Source organism: Nansenia antarctica (genome assembly GCF_963989245.1).
Source record: "Nansenia antarctica genome assembly, chromosome: 11".
Classification (NCBI taxonomy): Eukaryota; Metazoa; Chordata; class Actinopteri; order Argentiniformes; family Microstomatidae; genus Nansenia; species Nansenia antarctica.
Genome location: NC_137681.1, coordinates 14,203,942 through 14,220,228, shown reverse-complemented (window position 1 = coordinate 14,220,228; position 16,287 = coordinate 14,203,942). Strand labels below are relative to the sequence as shown.

Sequence of the window (16,287 nt, the reverse complement as noted above, 5' to 3'; positions counted from 1 at the left end):
TACCCCTTACCTACCTTGAAAAAACAAGAACCTGACTCAGCACCTATAATGTGACTGACCCCAATACAACATGCAAACTATACAAATGTCTCCTACAGTTTCCAAATCCTATGTATTAACATTCACAGTCAGTAGGTTGAGAAAGTAATAAAAGAAACTTTATTTTGCAATGTCAAAACATGTTCACAAAAAAATGAAAAAGAAGCAGTTTAACAGAGAAACTACAGCAAAGCAGTTATTGGACCATCATGTCTTCACCTCTTCTTGAACCCATATTTCTTCCTTTCGTAGAACAGATCTGTCTTTGAGCTGCCAAGGTTCACAATCTTGGGGCAGCCATCTCGCTGTGCAGCCAAACAGACAGAATAGTAGAGAAAGTACAAAACAGTTTAAAAACAAGTAAAATAAATTGTATTTATTCACAATTTAAGTGCAATCTTATGAGATGTAGGCCTACGTCAGAATCGATTATGTCGGATGAAGGCGATACCGGCTCCGTTTTAGAGAACTCAACATGAATTGAAACGTGAACAAATTGTTGGCACTAATATTCTGAACTTCAAGATTAATAATTCAAAATCAAAAGTAAAGAAGAAAGATGTACAGTATGCATAATCTCAGGAATATGTGTATGTGTGTGTCTGATGACACAGATCACTTACATCTTTCTCCTGGATGGTGCACTCCTTGCAATAATAAGCATCAGATACCCCTGGCCCTCCACAGATGACACAGCGTCCCTGGTAAGATCCATAATTGCATTCGTCACAGATGCGCACCAGTGTACAAGGCCTCACATACGAATCACAGATCACACACTTTCCATCGCCTGGGAGAGGGGGAGAAAGAGATGAGATGGTGTCAAATTGCATTTTTAACTCATGGACAAATAAGTAAGAACTATGACATGCTGGCTACACAGTGACATCACTGTGGGAAAGGATAGGATAAACGTTGATGTCCCTGAGGGAAACATTTTACCATTTAGCTGTATACAAAATAAACCCTGTACATTACACAGTGTATATACACTCACTGAACACTTTATTAGGAACTGATTCCACAAGATGTTAGAAACATTCCTTTGAGATTCTGGTCCATGATGACAGGATTGCATAATGCAATTTAGGTTTTTCAGGTGCACTTTCAAGCTGTGAATCTCCCGTTCTACCACATCCCAAGGTGTTCTATTGGATTCAGATTTGTTGACTGGGAAGACCACTGAAGAATACTAAACTCATTATCATGTTCATGAAACCAATTTGAGACGCTCTTAAGCTTTGTGACATGGAATATTATCATGCTGGAAGTAGCCATTAGAAGATGGGTACACTGTGGCCATGAAGGGATGCACATGGTCAGCAACAATATTCAAATAGGCTGTGGCATTCAAGCGATGACTGATTGGTATTAACTATTAACGGGGCCCAAAGTGTGCCAAAAAGCATTCCCCACACCATTACACCATCTGAATGAGACGGTGTACAAGTGTTCCTAATAAAGTGTTCATCAGTGTATAACAATACATACATTGCAGATTACCCATCTTACATCTCATACAGCCACATAAATAATACTATAATACATATTGCACATTGCCCTTATACATTCTGTCACTGTCTTCTGGGTATTCAGTTGAGATTCTTTAGTGAGGGCGTCATTCAAATGCAAAGAAACCCACATATTACCCACTACTATATGTTAAAAAACTTACATTTCTCGCACAATCGTCCAATAGCTGAAAAGGAAACATCAAAACAATCAGTATGACAGCATTGAATCAGTAGCCTAATTGTTTAATGTACCCAATGCTTTAATTAATGTTTTTATAGCATCATATATTCCTGAATGTTTATAGGATAACATATCAACCAAACATTCATAAAAGTACTTCATGGTTATCATATTATCAATGAATCATTTATAAAACAGTAATCCATGGTTATAATGAATGAATGGTCTTTATTGTCATTGTTATAGTACAGGTACCAAACAACGAAATTTGGGAGGGGGGGCTCCCCTGGTGCTATAATGATATATAACAAGCATAGCATAGCATTTTTAGTATTTTTTTTCCTAGCACCAGGGGAGCCCCCCCTCCCAAATTTCGTTGTATGGTACCTGTACTATAACATTAATGACAATAAAGACCATTCATTCATTCATAGTTCTTCTGTACTGGATTGTTTTCGGACCCTCCTATGTTAGGACGGCTACCTACCTTGTACACTACGCTTTTATAAACCAGCACTGTTTTATCAACATAATCAGCACAAGCTACAGTTATGTAGCATGTAAGCAAGCAAAGAGACATATTATAGCCATTAAAATGTATGACTTGTTCACACAATGAACTCTTTGCTTTTTGAATGAACCCTTGTTAGCCAGCTAGCTTTTCGGCTAACAACCTCGCTAGGAACTGGGTTCAAAAACGGAGCACATAACATTCTTTCGACTGGCCATTGCCAAATACCACACACTATCAATGCGCTTACATCTACTGAATTAAAATTAAAACCTTACCAACACCGGCTTGTTTTCTGCAGAAGATCAAATCTGGATGATGTTTAGCCATTGTAGGCGAACGCAGGGCATGCGATAGATGTGGCGAACTTTCAACTTTGACCCATACAACTCTATGAACTTAAAATTCTTATTTTCTTATATTCTCTTCTTCAGATCGCAAATTATAAATTATTTATCCTACATAGAAATGATCGTGCTATTTTAAAAAACAATGTGTGAATTAACTAAGAAATATTGATTATCGTCGCTCAGAAAGGTCAGAACTAAACTCGTCCAATGCCATATATTGAGCGCCGGTTTAAAACTCAGCGATCAGTGAAATTGCACCTGAAAATCAACTAGCTTTGGAATTCTTGCATATTGTCATTGACATAATATTTATGTATACTTGTAACAACATGCATAAGAAAAGTTAAAACATAAGGGCAAGAAAAAAATCGACCTACAATATCCTGCCAAATAGACGCATAGAGTCCTTCCTGCGACATACACGTAATACAAAAAGCGTAATATTAGTATTATATATATTGTATTAAAGTCAAATATTAAGTAAGAACAATATACTATAAAGCAGCTTGAAATTAAATAATAAGGTATGAACCATAAATGATCTATTTCAAAAACAACTTTGCACGTGCTTTCCTTTGCCCTGCCAAGACAGGCTACGTTGACAGGCAACAAAACCTGACGTCAACTCTAGTCGACAGTCACATCTTTGTCAGTGAACAAAATGGCGGCCTACTGTCTCACAGTCACCCGGCTTCAGGTAAGTGACAGATATTTTCGCTAAAATCACGTTTGGCGTCAGTAGATCTACCAGGATCTACCTTTCAGGAGGAGCGAAAGCCCTTAGATTGGATGTCGACAGTAGCGTTGTCCCCGGTTGCTGTGGGAGAGAATGTTGAAATGCTTTGCGACTGTCCAGGTCATCGTGTCCTGAGACGGCTTAACTCGCTCCGCTGGCTCTAGGCTCCAGTTTGTCATTGACACACAAATACTAAATGACTTAGTACAGAGCCATATCTGTACAGTGCCAATTACGCCACACTATAATTGTATGGCCCCGCCATATGTCATTTCAACTGAGTACACTTGTATGATCTGCAAGGTTAACACAAGGTTAGGACGCAGAGCGACCACACAGGGCGCTGCCAAGCCACGCACTTGTTCACCACCGTGGAAAACACCTCTGAGATTGTACTCGTACAGAGTAAAGGTCACATTAGTAAGACTAGAGTGTTGTCGTGGGATTTTTGTTTTAACTGCAGATGATTTAGATTTTTCCTTCATTTTTTCCTTCATTGCAGTCCATCAATATAAGGAAATGTCTTGTTTATCGACCTAATAATTTGTCCCTGTTACTGTTAGTGTTCTCACTATCAGGTTCTGCATAGACATGTAGACTGTAGATTAAACCTTGTTGATATTACCAAAGAGTCTGCTCAGGGTCAGAAAATAACCCTGAGCATAAAGCTGAGAGATGGAGGCAAGTAATCAGTTTAGCAATTTATAAGTATGTCCTGCCTTAGTTTAGGTGATACACACTTACTTTACATCTCCTCTAATGGTATTTGCCTACCCTACCCCCTCTCATGGTTTGGATGAGAAGTGCCTCCCACTGCATGGGGCTGCAGCTGCCTTCATTGTGGGAGGCACTTTTCACGACCAATTATAGGAATGTCTTCTTGATACAAACCCAGACACCCGAAACACTGCTTACCACCCTTTTAGCATGTTTTGGTGTACTAATCCTTCTATGGTTTACCTTTATCTTCCCAGCTTGCCCTGGGCCAGGGTGCACGGCGCATGCATGTGTCGGCAGCCTTCAATGCCAATGCCAAGGCCAAGGTCTCCATGAGCCGCTTCGAGCCCGGCTCCTTCATCAACTACGAGAAGCTCCAGTCAAATGTCAACATTGTGCGTAAGAGGTCAGTCTGCCCCTCCACTGTTTACATGGCACAAGTTGTTTTGGCAGTCAACACTCGATGAGATACTGCACAGGGCAGTCAGGCCCTATCTACCATTTCTCTTCCACCACTTTTCATTCTGGCTGCGCACAAATAAAGTATATATTTTTTTCTTCATTCTACAATGCTACATGGTTGCCTGGCTAAAACAACGACAAGTTGGCTACAGCGACAATGTCCTCAATCCTCATAATAACTCGACTCACCCCCCCCTTTCCAGACTCAACCGGCCTCTTACCCTCTCCGAGAAGATTGTCTATGGCCATCTTGATGACCCCCACAACCAGGAAATCGCCAGGGGCACTACGTACCTGCGTCTGCGGCCGGACCGCGTGGCCATGCAGGACGCCACCGCCCAGATGGCCATGCTGCAGTTCATCAGCAGTGGCCTGCCCAAGGTGGCTGTGCCCTCCACCATCCACTGTGACCACCTGATCCAGGCCCAGTTAGGAGGGCCCGAGGACCTGCAGAGGGCAAAGGTGAGTGGTTAGGTCTGGCCTCTGGGGTTTTGAGGCAGCACATGGAGGTTGATGATGAGGACAGATTAAATGTAATAAGATCAGACACTGAAAATATCAAACTGTCTTCCTCCATTCCATAGGAAGTGAACCTGGAAGTATATAACTTCCTTGCCAGCGCTGGTGCCAAATATGGAGTGGGCTTCTGGAAACCAGGCTCTGGAATCATTCATCAGGTATGGAACAAGTTCACTGCAATGGTGGTAATAATTGATTTATGTTCATATGAAATCATCTACATATCTAATCTCTAACCAAAACCTAAAAGATATAGGGCCGGTTTCACAGACAAGGCTTAAGCCTAGTCCTGGACTAAATCACACTTTCAATGTAAAATCTCCATTGTCGATGCTTTTTAGTCCAGGATTAGGCTTAAGCCTTGTCTGTGAAACTGGCCCATAGTGTCAGTTTTGGACTTTTCTGGTATGTGACTCTTCCCTTGTCTCATCCATCCAGATTATCCTGGAGAACTATGCTTACCCTGGGGTGATGCTGATTGGCACAGACTCTCACACACCCAATGGTGGAGGACTGGGCTCTATCTGTATCGGAGTGGGAGGAGCTGATGCTGTCGACGTCATGGCTGACATCCCATGGGAGCTCAAGTGTCCCAATGTAAGTAGAAGACACATCTGTGTCTCTTGTCTGTCTACCTCTGTTCCCACCTATATGCTCTGCTATATCTGATACGTTAAAATGTTCTTCAAATATTTTCAGATTTCAATGTATGACACATCATTTGAAAGCTTACAATCTGCACTTTCATAATCTGTAAAAAAAAAAAAAAAAAAGTCCATGCCAACTTTGGGAACAGAACACTAGCTCCTGTCACATTTGGTTTAGAAACAAATGTAGAAAGCTTTTGTGTTTTGAAGCAAATCCTTGCAACCTTTCAGATTCATTCTTGGTTTATACTATACACACAGCTCTGTTGACACACCTCTCTCCTTGTGCCCTCAGGTAATGCATTTGCACAATGTAGAACACATGCTGTCCTGCCTCATTCATTCTGTCACTAAACCGTGTGGCCCTTCCTCAGGTGATCGGTGTGAAGCTGACCGGCTCCCTGTCTGGCTGGACCTCCCCCAAGGATGTGATCCTGAAGGTGGCCGGCATCCTGACGGTTAAGGGAGGTACCGGGGCCATTGTGGAGTACTTCGGACCTGGGGTCGACTCCATCTCCTGCACAGGTCAGGGATCCAGAGACTGGGCTTGTCTTTGGCCTTCATGACGTCAACACAAGTTATCTACCACCAATGTGTCGTAACCGACTTGGGCTTTTTTGTCAGAAGTTGTAGTCCCCCTAACCCAGTGTGGTATTGTGTTCTAGGAATGGCGACCATCTGTAACATGGGGGCTGAGATCGGAGCCACCACCTCCGTGTTCCCTTACAACCACCGCATGAGGACCTACCTGGAGAAGACCGGCCGCGGAGGTACTCGTCCCATCTACTGAATGTCATATAAATGCCTTTATAAAGATGTCAATACCTGTTTTCAGTTTTGCTTGTTTTCCATGTAAGAGATGTATAGACCAGGGGTCTTTAACCTTTTTCAGCCCATGGACCCCTTGGACGCGAGACAAACAGAACAGGGACCCCCATATGTATATATTTTTTTTTAATGTGTCACATTTTAAGGCCTATAATAACTTTTATATTTACTTAATTCACCTTTTATTCCACCTTATTATTTATATGCTGGGTTATTAGCCTATATGTGTTTATGATTGATAAAAATATATAATTTCCCGTTATTGATTAACGTTAATTTCACAACAAAGACCGAACTGCACCATTTTAACCAACACCTAGCTTGCTAGACAGGTGTTTTTTTTAATTTAGCTAACGTTATGTTAGACTCTGCATCATGGGAATCATTTATTTTGTAAATTGTTTTTGTCAAAAGTAGTGTATTATTGCCTATTAATGCTTGTACTTTACTCAATATCATTTGTTATATTTTTTAATTCTCACAAATTATTTTGGCGGACCCCCTGCAGTACCTCTGCGGACCCCCTAGGGGTCGCGGACCCCTGGTTGAAGACCACTGATATAGACTATATGGAAGAGGAATAAGTCAGGCAATGAAAGATATGATCTATTTATTTATGTGTCTGTTTCAACCCTCATCCCCCCTTTTTCTTCTTCTTCTCTCCCCTCAGAGATCGCTGCTCTGTCTGACGAGTACTCAGACCTGCTGGTCCCTGACGCGGGCTGTGTGTACGACCAGGTGGTTGAGATCAACCTGGACACGGTGGGTCCCTGCTCTCACTGACCCGCACGTCACTACACACAACATTGACTGTCATACATTCCATCCATAGACTGTTTCGACAATTCTATTTATGACAATTTCGTTAAACCACTCTCTCTCCTTCAGTTGAAGCCCCACATCAATGGGCCCTTCACCCCTGACCTGTGTCACCCTGTGTCAGAAATCGGTGCCACAGCGAAGAAGAGTGGCTGGCCCCTGGAGGTCAAAGTGGGTCAGTGCAGCCTCTAAATCCCTACAGTGACTGTGACCACCATGATTCTGCTCTTTTATAGTAGACTATCATCAGTTAGCAATTACTGTGGATGTAAACCAACCACAATAGCTAATTCACCTGAAGTTTGTTGTCAGGTCAAAACCATGTAAATACCCCGCCATAAACATCACTCAACCGGCTGTTTTCATATTCCATGACGAGGATTTTGAGGTTTTTATAACTACACACTTAACTGCAGTAATGCTACACTACAGAACCTCTCACTACAGAACCTCTTCTCCTTAAAAATAAGTTTCATTGCCCAGCTCAAAAAAAATAAGTGCTCTCTCTCTGCTCCTCAGGTCTGATTGGCAGCTGCACCAACTCCAGTTATGAGGACATGGGCAGGGCGGTCTCTCTGGCCAAGCAGGCTCTGGACAAAGGGCTGAAGTGCAAGGCCCAATTCACCATCACCCCCGGGTCGGAACAGATCCGCGCTACCATCGAGAGAGACGGCTATGTGAGTCCCAGCCCATGGCATGGGGAGATGGACGATAGGCCTCTCCAAAATGAACCCCCTAGCTCCGACCTCTAGAGAGTTCTTGTAGATCTGAAGGTTTAGAAGGGTGAGGTGGAGCTATTACCATACTGCTAATACCGTCCACTCTGTTTAGATGTAAGAAGTCTATTTAGATGGTGTTTGGACTGGGCAAGGGCTAACTATATTAGATTCTTGTCAGTGGAGCTAGAAATTGGAGGACAGGCTCATTTGTAATGCATAGAATGGAATGAGGTATGGTATCAAACATGTGATTGAAGCCATTCTGTATTCCATGCCATGCATTACAATGAGCCTGTCCCCCGATTCCTATCTCCACCAGCCTCCCCTGAGCTGAGTCTAACTAAAGGTGTTTGTGCTCCTGTAGTCCAAGATCTTGAACGATGTTGGAGGAGTGGTTCTGGCCAATGCCTGTGGACCTTGCATCGGACAATGGGACAGGTAGATAATGCTTCCTCACAGCTGACATGACACTCTTCATATTCATGTGTTAAGCCATTCATTACGTCTTCTTCTCCTAGATAGAATGTGGACTTATGCAGTGTTAAAATGATGCTTATCTGTTCAGGCGTGACGTGAAGAAGGGAGAGAAGAACACTATCGTCACATCCTTCAACAGGAACTTCACTGCCAGGAACGATGCCAACCCAGCGACACATGCCTTCGTCACCTCCCCTGAGGTGCCAGTCTCTCTCTCTCTCACACACACACACACACACACAGAGCTGTATCTCAGCTACACACTCCAATGTTTTTTCACTCTCTAAGGTAGGTAGACTCACTAATTGCAGGACACAGAGACAAGATGAACTCCCTCTTCCCTGTTCCTTGTCCTCCAGATCGTGACAGCCATGGCCATCGCTGGCACCCTGGACTTCAACCCCGAGACGGATTACCTTACAGCGGCCAACGGGGAGAAATTCAAACTGGAACCTCCCACCGGTGACGAGCTGCCAGCCCGGGACTTTGACCCCGGCCAGGACACCTACCAGCACCCTCCCCCCGACGGACAAACCCTGAGGGTGGACGTCAGCCCCGAGAGCAACCGACTGCAGCTGCTGGAACCCTTCGACAAGTGGCATGGAGGAGACCTGGAGGAACTGCAAGTGCTCATCAAGGTTAGAGGTCACTGCTCTGGCGTCACAGTTGACAGTTGTCTCTCTTTGCCCACATACACTTCCATATAAGAATGGAATTGTGGTTGTGCACATTTGTGAAGGGTTTTCTGACACCGCATTATGGCCTTTATGATTTTAGTGTGGTACTTGCTGCATAATGGGAATAGATTAAAACTGAGTTTGATAACCATAGATTCCCTGAAAAAAACAGCCCAGTTTTTTTTCTTCTCCTCTTCCTTTCTCTCATCCCTCCATCCTCTCTTTCTCCCCCTGCAGGTAAAAGGCAAATGCACCACAGACCACATCAGTGCTGCTGGTCCCTGGCTGAAGTTCCGCGGTCACCTTGACAACATCTCCAACAACATGCTCATTGGGGCGGTCAACATCGAGAACGACGCTGTCAACAGCATCAAGAACCAGCTGACGGGAGAGTTCGGCGGTGTGCCCGATGTGGCCCGCCACTATAAAGTAAGCACTGGACCCAAACACCCTGTGAATATATCGCCATATTGCAGATTATTAGTGACGAACAATATAAAAAAGTGATTTTGCTGTGCTGTATATTCATTTAGGAATTGAACCCATAGCCATGGTTTATTGTTTCTGTGCTGTGGTAAGTTTTTATTAATCTCATATCTTTTTGTTGCTGAACTACTTTGTATTGTCTCGTCTGTGCAGGCCAACGGTTTGATGTGGGTGGCGGTGGGTGATGATAACTATGGAGAGGGCTCCAGCAGAGAGCACGCTGCCCTGGAGCCCAGACACCTGGGAGGCAGGGCCATCATCGTCAAGAGTTTTGCCAGGATCCATGGTACACCCAGGGGAGAGGGTGTGGGTGTGGGTGTGGGTGTGGGGGGTATTGAGGGCATCATAATTACAATTATCAGTACATATAATTATCAATACCTTGTTGTAGGTCTCCTCAAATGTGTTTGATATGCCATCCAACCAGATGATTCTCTCGTCCCCTTTTAGAAACAAATCTGAAGAAGCAGGGTCTTCTACCCCTGACCTTCGACAACCCTGCTGACTACGACAAGATCCGCCCAGATGACAAAATCTCCATCAGAGGACTCAAGAGCTTCGCCCCAGGAAAGGTGAGGAAGCTCTGTCATGTATCTGACTAACACATGACCTGGTCCCTCAGATCTGAGAAGGGAAAGGGGTTGAGGTGCTTTTTTTTTTAAACTTTTCATTCACAAAACAGATGTCCTAAACTAACAATACTAGATTCAAACTGGGTTCTATGAAATGGGCCCTACGAGTGTGTATCTCTGACTGTATGTATGCGTCCCTGCCTTCCCTAGCCCTTGAAAGCAGTAGTGAAGCACAGTGACGGCAGCGAGGACTCGTTCCAGCTCAACCACACCTACAACGAGACGCAGATCGAGTGGTTCCAGGCTGGCAGCGCCCTCAACAGGATGAAGATGATGCAGTGAGGGGGGAGGAGGAAGAAAAGAAAGAAATGATGGAGGATGAGGGATAGAGGGAGGGGGAGGTCAGTGTGGGTAGAAGTTATCCCTTTCCACTGGTCTAGGGTCAGATATGTATATAACTCTTTAAAGGTTGGTAAGAGTTTTGGTATGGTAACTGATCCCAGATCTGTGCTTAAGGAAAACTTCTCTCTTGAGCGGAGGGGTTCACAAGCCGGCAGAGGGTGGTTTGGTGGATTTTAACAACATGGTGGTCAGGAATAAATGCCATGCCCCCTCTTGTATATTTAACCCCAGCCCAATTCAGTCCACAACTACTGCATGTCACATTTGAATAGATTCTGTATAGACAAGTCATGCTCACACACAGATATCCGACGGATAATCCTAAAGTAGAGCATTGCAGTACCCTTAACAGGAATGCATACATTGGCAGGAACTAATCTAGCTGTATGCACTGTGAGTTTGCTTTGGCAGACAGTCAGGGATAGGTGTTTGGATACAGATACTGTACACAAAGGGAAACTTACCGCTGAGTGTTGGACGCACGCACGCACGCACACACACACACACATATACGTCTGTGACTGGAACGGAAACATTATACACTGCCAACCACTGCTCTGTGTCTGTGGTCACAACTGCTCAAACAGATTGGTCAGGCTTGGAAGTTAGCTTCAATGCCGCAGTTGCTCACCTTGTCTTTGAGTTGCACTAGCACCGTGTGGCAGGCTGCATGCTTCATCTGCTTTCGTGATCCGGTGGCCGTCTTGTCTTCCCGAGCTCCATCCACACCCAGCTGAAACGATGTGCTTATGTGTTAATTTTGTTGTAGATGCTCAGTGTAACACAGACTGGTGTGAGCCAAGCATGAGACTTGTCTATATTCTGCTTTAACTCTGTACATCCAACAGACCCCTCCACCCAGACCCCACGCTACCACTAACACTCCCTGTGTTTGGATCATCTTTACTGAGTAACACACAGGTCAAAGCTTCCGATATTTTACAGAGTGATTATTTATTTTAATTTTATCTCTCACAAAAGGCTCAGATGTGCATTTTAAAGATGTGTATTTTCCTGTGGGATCTCCAGACTCGTTCACACGTTCCTGTGTATGTCAAGCACCCTCTTTTGTAGGGTTACGTTTTTTCCTTGTGTCTTTACCTCTTGTGTCAAAGCAGAGGCGCGGATTAAACTCCAATTGATTTAACTCCAATAAACTCCAACACACACACACAAACCGTTCATGAACCAGATAATACACCAGATATATCAATTACACTGATTTCTGGTAGTCTTATTGCATTTATCTGCAATGACACGGTGAGAATCCAACACCATTAATACTGGGATGACAAAGTGCAGCAGTCTCTCAAGCCTGGGGTATATTCTGTGCAATCGGAGTTATGGTGCCGTTGCCTAACCTGTTAGTTATAATTCCCTCCTCAGCCTTAGAAAGAACAGAACACACTCATTCATATTACAGATACTATAATAACTCCTCCTGTGTTTAGTATGGAAGGTGTCTGGTACCATGTATATTTAAATGTTTTTGATTTCCCTGTTTTTCTTTTCTTTTCTTCTGTGTTGCGGAAATGAGTGCTATTCAGTCGCAATGGGTTGTAAAATAAAGTGACATTTGAATGAATAGACTGCTGCATCCGTGTGTGTGTGTGTGTGTGAGAGAGAGAGAAAAAACTTCAAATAGCATCTTCAGCCTATCTTAGTTGTAGAGGCACAAGTTGATAGGATATAATATTGTTATGTAGTGTGGATAAGGTCGCCAAACTTTTCATGATTAGGACTACCAGGAATTTATTGCCGCCTATTACAATGCATGCAGCATGCTGCACCTGCTGGTCTTTATTGGGTCGGCCCAGTAGCCCCGCGGACCCCCGCCCCGTTCTCTCTCCCCCCCCCCCCCCCCCACACACACACACCCCTCATCCAAAGATACGGTTTCCTTCCCGTTCCATGTTGCGCTCTCCTCCGTCCAGTGTGGACAGACACATTTTGCGCCGCTCAACCACTCACCACGCGATAGGTATTCTCAACGGTGTCAATGTCTGTAGCTTTATTTGAGTTAATTATATAATTGCAATTATATCACGGCTAGAGTCGAGACATCTACACGTTTCTTTGACCGAAAACAGCTTGACATTTTACGGTAAGAGCTCAATTAATCAATACCGCCATACCCACATTTGTGTAAAAAAGCTCTAGGCTACCCATACATTTGTTACACATTAGTTATTTGTGTGAGCTTAAGCCTACCAACAAGTTCAATTTGTTTCATTATAAATACTTAATATACGTAGTTATATCCACATTCTTGCTTGATGGGTGAGATGTCTGCAGCTGATTGGCTCGTTATTGTTGAGCTTTCATTGAGAGGAGTCCTTGTTGTCTCAGCTGATACACAAACCAGTAATATCGTGACGTTAGAATTATAAGGTTCTATCTCCATTTTTGTCAAAATTGATTTTTTTTTTGCATAATCTGATCCATTAGGTGTTTATTAATGCCTGTGTGGTGTTATTCTTAAAATGTTGACATTTTTGAGTTAGTAATTCATAAAATACAAAGGTTCCATCTCACAAAACATAATGGAATGTAAAAACTTTGACGCTCAATATCTCTGAACTACCCTAAACGGAGATAGAACCATATAATTCTAAGCTCACGATAATACGAATGTTCTAGAATCAAAGGAGCCAGAGGGTCTGCTTTTGCGACGCGTTATTTATAGAGCAGGCTATTAGGACCATCAATTCGATATAAACCCACTCAGTGACAGAGCTGGGAAGGGTATTTTAAGTTAAAAAGGATTAGATCATCAGACTCTCAGCAGAGGCAGCCAAAAGAAAGAGCAGTGTCGTATGAGTGGACTGGACGTGTCTCTCATGCAGATGGTGCCGACACAAGCTGCTACAGTGCCCTGATTCTGGGAGGTGCAACGAGTTCAGACCTTTCTGTCTAGTTCTCAACAACAACAAAAGACGCAAATATCATTACAACCCATAATTCAATCATTCATCGCATAGGCTTATAGTCACTCCTATTAAATATTTAGCATTTTCCCAGTTTAAAGCGACACATACAATTTGATCTCAACCTTAATAAAATGTTACTGTTATGTTAAAGCATTTTTGCAATAATATCATAGAGTATTCACATCCATTTTTAGTATATTATATCTCAGTGCCTGCCACTATGATGATGACAGATGTGTGTACACCATCTACGTTCCACTGACCTGACCTCATGAGGATGAAACCTGCACCTTTCTCACATGACTCGTGTGTGACATGTTTCCCCCCCCCTGTCCCAAACGATAAGAGATAAGAGATTCCAGCTGACCAATAAAATGAGAAGTGCAACACCCTTTCATCATTCATTTTATGATTCACGGTCATTCGTGAGGCTCTCGTCTCACCTCTATGTCTCCATCCTGACCCCTCAGTCACTGAAGGACGTGTTCCACAACAGAGGCAACTACAGTACTGTGCAGGCATCTATATTTAGATCGTGGCACTTGTCACATCAGAGAACAGCCCAAGGGATACGGTTTGCCTCACATTAGACTCATTTATCTTTCACACAGTGCATAGTCTGCACACACACACGTCTCTATGGGAGGTCCATTATGTTATATCTTGTAATGATACACAACAGTGCTCTCAATGGCTAAAATAATTGGATACTGTCTAGACCTGTTTTCATTCATTCAGAATCTGCTGTTTGAAGAGGTTCAGCCTGCTTAGAGAACAATGATGTTTAGATCAACACAGCATAAAAGCAACACCGTAAAGGTTGCTTCTGTCTGGGGAATGTAATATAATGATGTGTTATCTAACTAAGGTCTGGCCAGGCTGGGTTGTATGTACAGTAAATTGTCTTGGGACATTTTCAAAGCCTTGTGAGATCAGTGTTTCTGACGGTGCTTGAAATCGCTGGTTATTGTTATTTTGCAGGCTTTGCATTTTTTCATGATGCTTTTTAATCTCATTATTGTTTCGCAGTCTATAAGAATTTGTTGCCAATTTATTTGAGTTATGTTTGTCTGTCACTCTCTCTCCCTCTCAGGAAGCCATAAAGTTCATCCACTGTTCCATATTCGACCCTCCCATTGAACCCTCCACAGATACACCAACCCACTCCCAAACTCACTGCCATGCAGGCAGTGTAACCGTCTCTGTCCAACTGTGACCCACCTGCGGCAGCTGCCTCCTGCCCCTTTCACAGGCCCCCCACAGGGGAATCCCAGGAGCCCCCAGAGATGGCCGACTCAGACCCCTCCTCCCCCTCTGACCACCCGCTGCCACTGCGCTCGCCACGCACCCCCCTCTCATTCTCCTTCCCCTTCCTGAGAGAGGGCAGCCGTGTGTGGGAGAGGGAGAGGAAACCCCCTCAACCTGGAGAGCTGCCTAGCCCCCTGCCCACCAAGCGCACCCGCACATACTCTGCGTGAGTGAAAATAATCTGTAGTGTGCAAGAGTGTTTGTGTGACTAGCACTACAAACTGCTTGTCTATATTGGTTAAACAGTTAGGAAGTGGGAGGATACATTATTAATTGTACGTACCAATACAACGTACACATCTCCAAAGCAGCCAACCAAATGCCTTCCTCTGCTGTGTCTCTCTCTGCATTCCACTCACAGTATACAATCCATTTACGCCTACTGGGAAGTAGTATGTAGCTTAAGGTTGTTTCCCCTCTTCTCTCCTCTCTCCTCCTCTCCTTTCCTCTCCTCTCCTCTCTCTCTTGATCAGCACGGTGAGAGCCACGACAGGGCCTGTGTTCAAGGGTGTGTGTAAAAACTTCTCCAGGTCCCAGGGCCACGGCTTCATACGGCCCTCCCACAGCGGAGAGGACATATTTGTTCACATCTCTGAGTGAGTGTCCTGAAGGAGCGTTAAGAAGACATTTTGGAGAGAAAAGCGAAGCAGGCTATAGAGGAAACCATGTAAACCTTCAAATCTTCATGCCGCTTTTGTAATGATATTCTTTGATGTTTGTGGGCAAATAGTTGAATGTAGTGCAGAAGTCTGGATTCTCTTAAAATTGCTAAAATATGATTTTGTTAAACATAATATCCTATATATTATTGCTTGTTTCTATCCAATCCCCTCCCCTCTCCCATTGTTAGTATCGATGGAGAATACGTGCCGATGGAAGGAGATGAGGTCACGTATAAAGTTTGCCCCATCCCACCCAAGAACCAGAAGATCCAGGCAGTGGAGGTGGTGATCACCCACCTCACCCCAGGAACGAAACATGAGACCTGGTCTGGACAGATCTTCAGCTCTTAGACCTCTGCCTTGGGAAGGAGCAGAGTAGTGATTGTGTAGAAGGAGTTATGTAGAAGGAGTTGACATGAAGAGGGAGCATGGTCTTGAGGCTTGAGGTGGTATTAGGTAGTTTTAAGTTGGAATGTGAATTAGGAAGAGCTAATTATGTTGTATGGTAAAAGTGTCATGAGAATGTTGGACTGACAACAAACGGGGGTTGGAGACTTCCAGACTGAGGGACTCCAGGAAGTTTGACTTGTCACTGAGACGACAGTTTGGAGAAATGTGAAACAAGAAGCAACAAACCTCCCTAAATTATTTATTCATTCAGTTATTTATTTTCAGTTGTTACAGAGAAGGTAGATATTCGTAACCGTAAGTTATTTATACATTTGTGTTTT

General features: G+C 43.7%; 3 protein-coding genes across 3 annotated transcripts; 2 read left to right on the top strand and 1 right to left on the bottom strand.

Annotated features, from left to right (window-relative positions):
• Positions 1 to 136: 136 nt before the first annotated feature.
• On the bottom strand, positions 137 to 2,632 carry phf5a (PHD finger protein 5A). The gene is made up of 4 exons (XM_080541986.1): positions 2,524 to 2,632; positions 1,715 to 1,738; positions 663 to 829; positions 137 to 344 (listed from the first exon to the last, which is right to left on the bottom strand). Exons 1-4 carry the CDS (start codon positions 2,573 to 2,575, stop codon positions 255 to 257), a joined length of 333 nt encoding a protein of 110 aa, XP_080398112.1. The 5' UTR covers positions 2,576 to 2,632; the 3' UTR covers positions 137 to 254.
• Positions 2,633 to 3,241: 609 nt separating this feature from the next.
• Positions 3,242 to 12,231, top strand: aco2 (aconitase 2, mitochondrial). The gene is made up of 17 exons (XM_080541489.1): positions 3,242 to 3,292; positions 4,306 to 4,454; positions 4,714 to 4,972; positions 5,095 to 5,187; positions 5,468 to 5,626; positions 6,051 to 6,201; positions 6,342 to 6,446; positions 7,175 to 7,266; positions 7,393 to 7,498; positions 7,843 to 8,000; positions 8,407 to 8,480; positions 8,608 to 8,719; positions 8,879 to 9,157; positions 9,434 to 9,625; positions 9,836 to 9,968; positions 10,133 to 10,254; positions 10,465 to 12,231. The coding sequence occupies exons 1-17, from the start codon at positions 3,257 to 3,259 to the stop codon at positions 10,594 to 10,596; spliced, it is 2,352 nt and encodes a 783-aa protein (XP_080397615.1). The 5' UTR covers positions 3,242 to 3,256; the 3' UTR covers positions 10,597 to 12,231.
• Positions 12,232 to 14,872: 2,641 nt separating this feature from the next.
• Positions 14,873 to 15,907, top strand: csdc2a (cold shock domain containing C2, RNA binding a; the record flags this gene model as incomplete). Its single annotated transcript, XM_080541795.1, has 3 exons — positions 14,873 to 15,060; positions 15,368 to 15,490; positions 15,745 to 15,907. The coding sequence occupies 3 exons, from the start codon at positions 14,873 to 14,875 to the stop codon at positions 15,905 to 15,907; spliced, it is 474 nt and encodes a 157-aa protein (XP_080397921.1).
• Between the last annotated feature and the right edge of the window lie 380 nt (positions 15,908 to 16,287).

Excerpts from the sequence above, each read along its gene's own strand:
- phf5a (XM_080541986.1), bottom strand. The coding sequence starts at position 2,575 with ATGGCTAAACATCATCCAGATTTGATCTTCTGCAGAAAACAAGCCGGT. Across the intron at positions 1,739-2,523 it reads CAGAAAACAAGCCGGTGTTG|CTATTGGACGATTGTGCGAG; the intron begins GTAAGGTTTTAA and ends TTTCCTTTTCAG. Across the intron at positions 830-1,714 it reads TGGACGATTGTGCGAGAAAT|GCGATGGAAAGTGTGTGATC; the intron begins GTAAGTTTTTTA and ends CCCCTCTCCCAG.
- aco2 (XM_080541489.1), top strand. The coding sequence starts at position 3,257 with ATGGCGGCCTACTGTCTCACAGTCACCCGGCTTCAG. Across the intron at positions 4,973-5,094 it reads AGGACCTGCAGAGGGCAAAG|GAAGTGAACCTGGAAGTATA; the intron begins GTGAGTGGTTAG and ends TCCATTCCATAG. Across the intron at positions 10,255-10,464 it reads AGAGCTTCGCCCCAGGAAAG|CCCTTGAAAGCAGTAGTGAA; the intron begins GTGAGGAAGCTC and ends TGCCTTCCCTAG.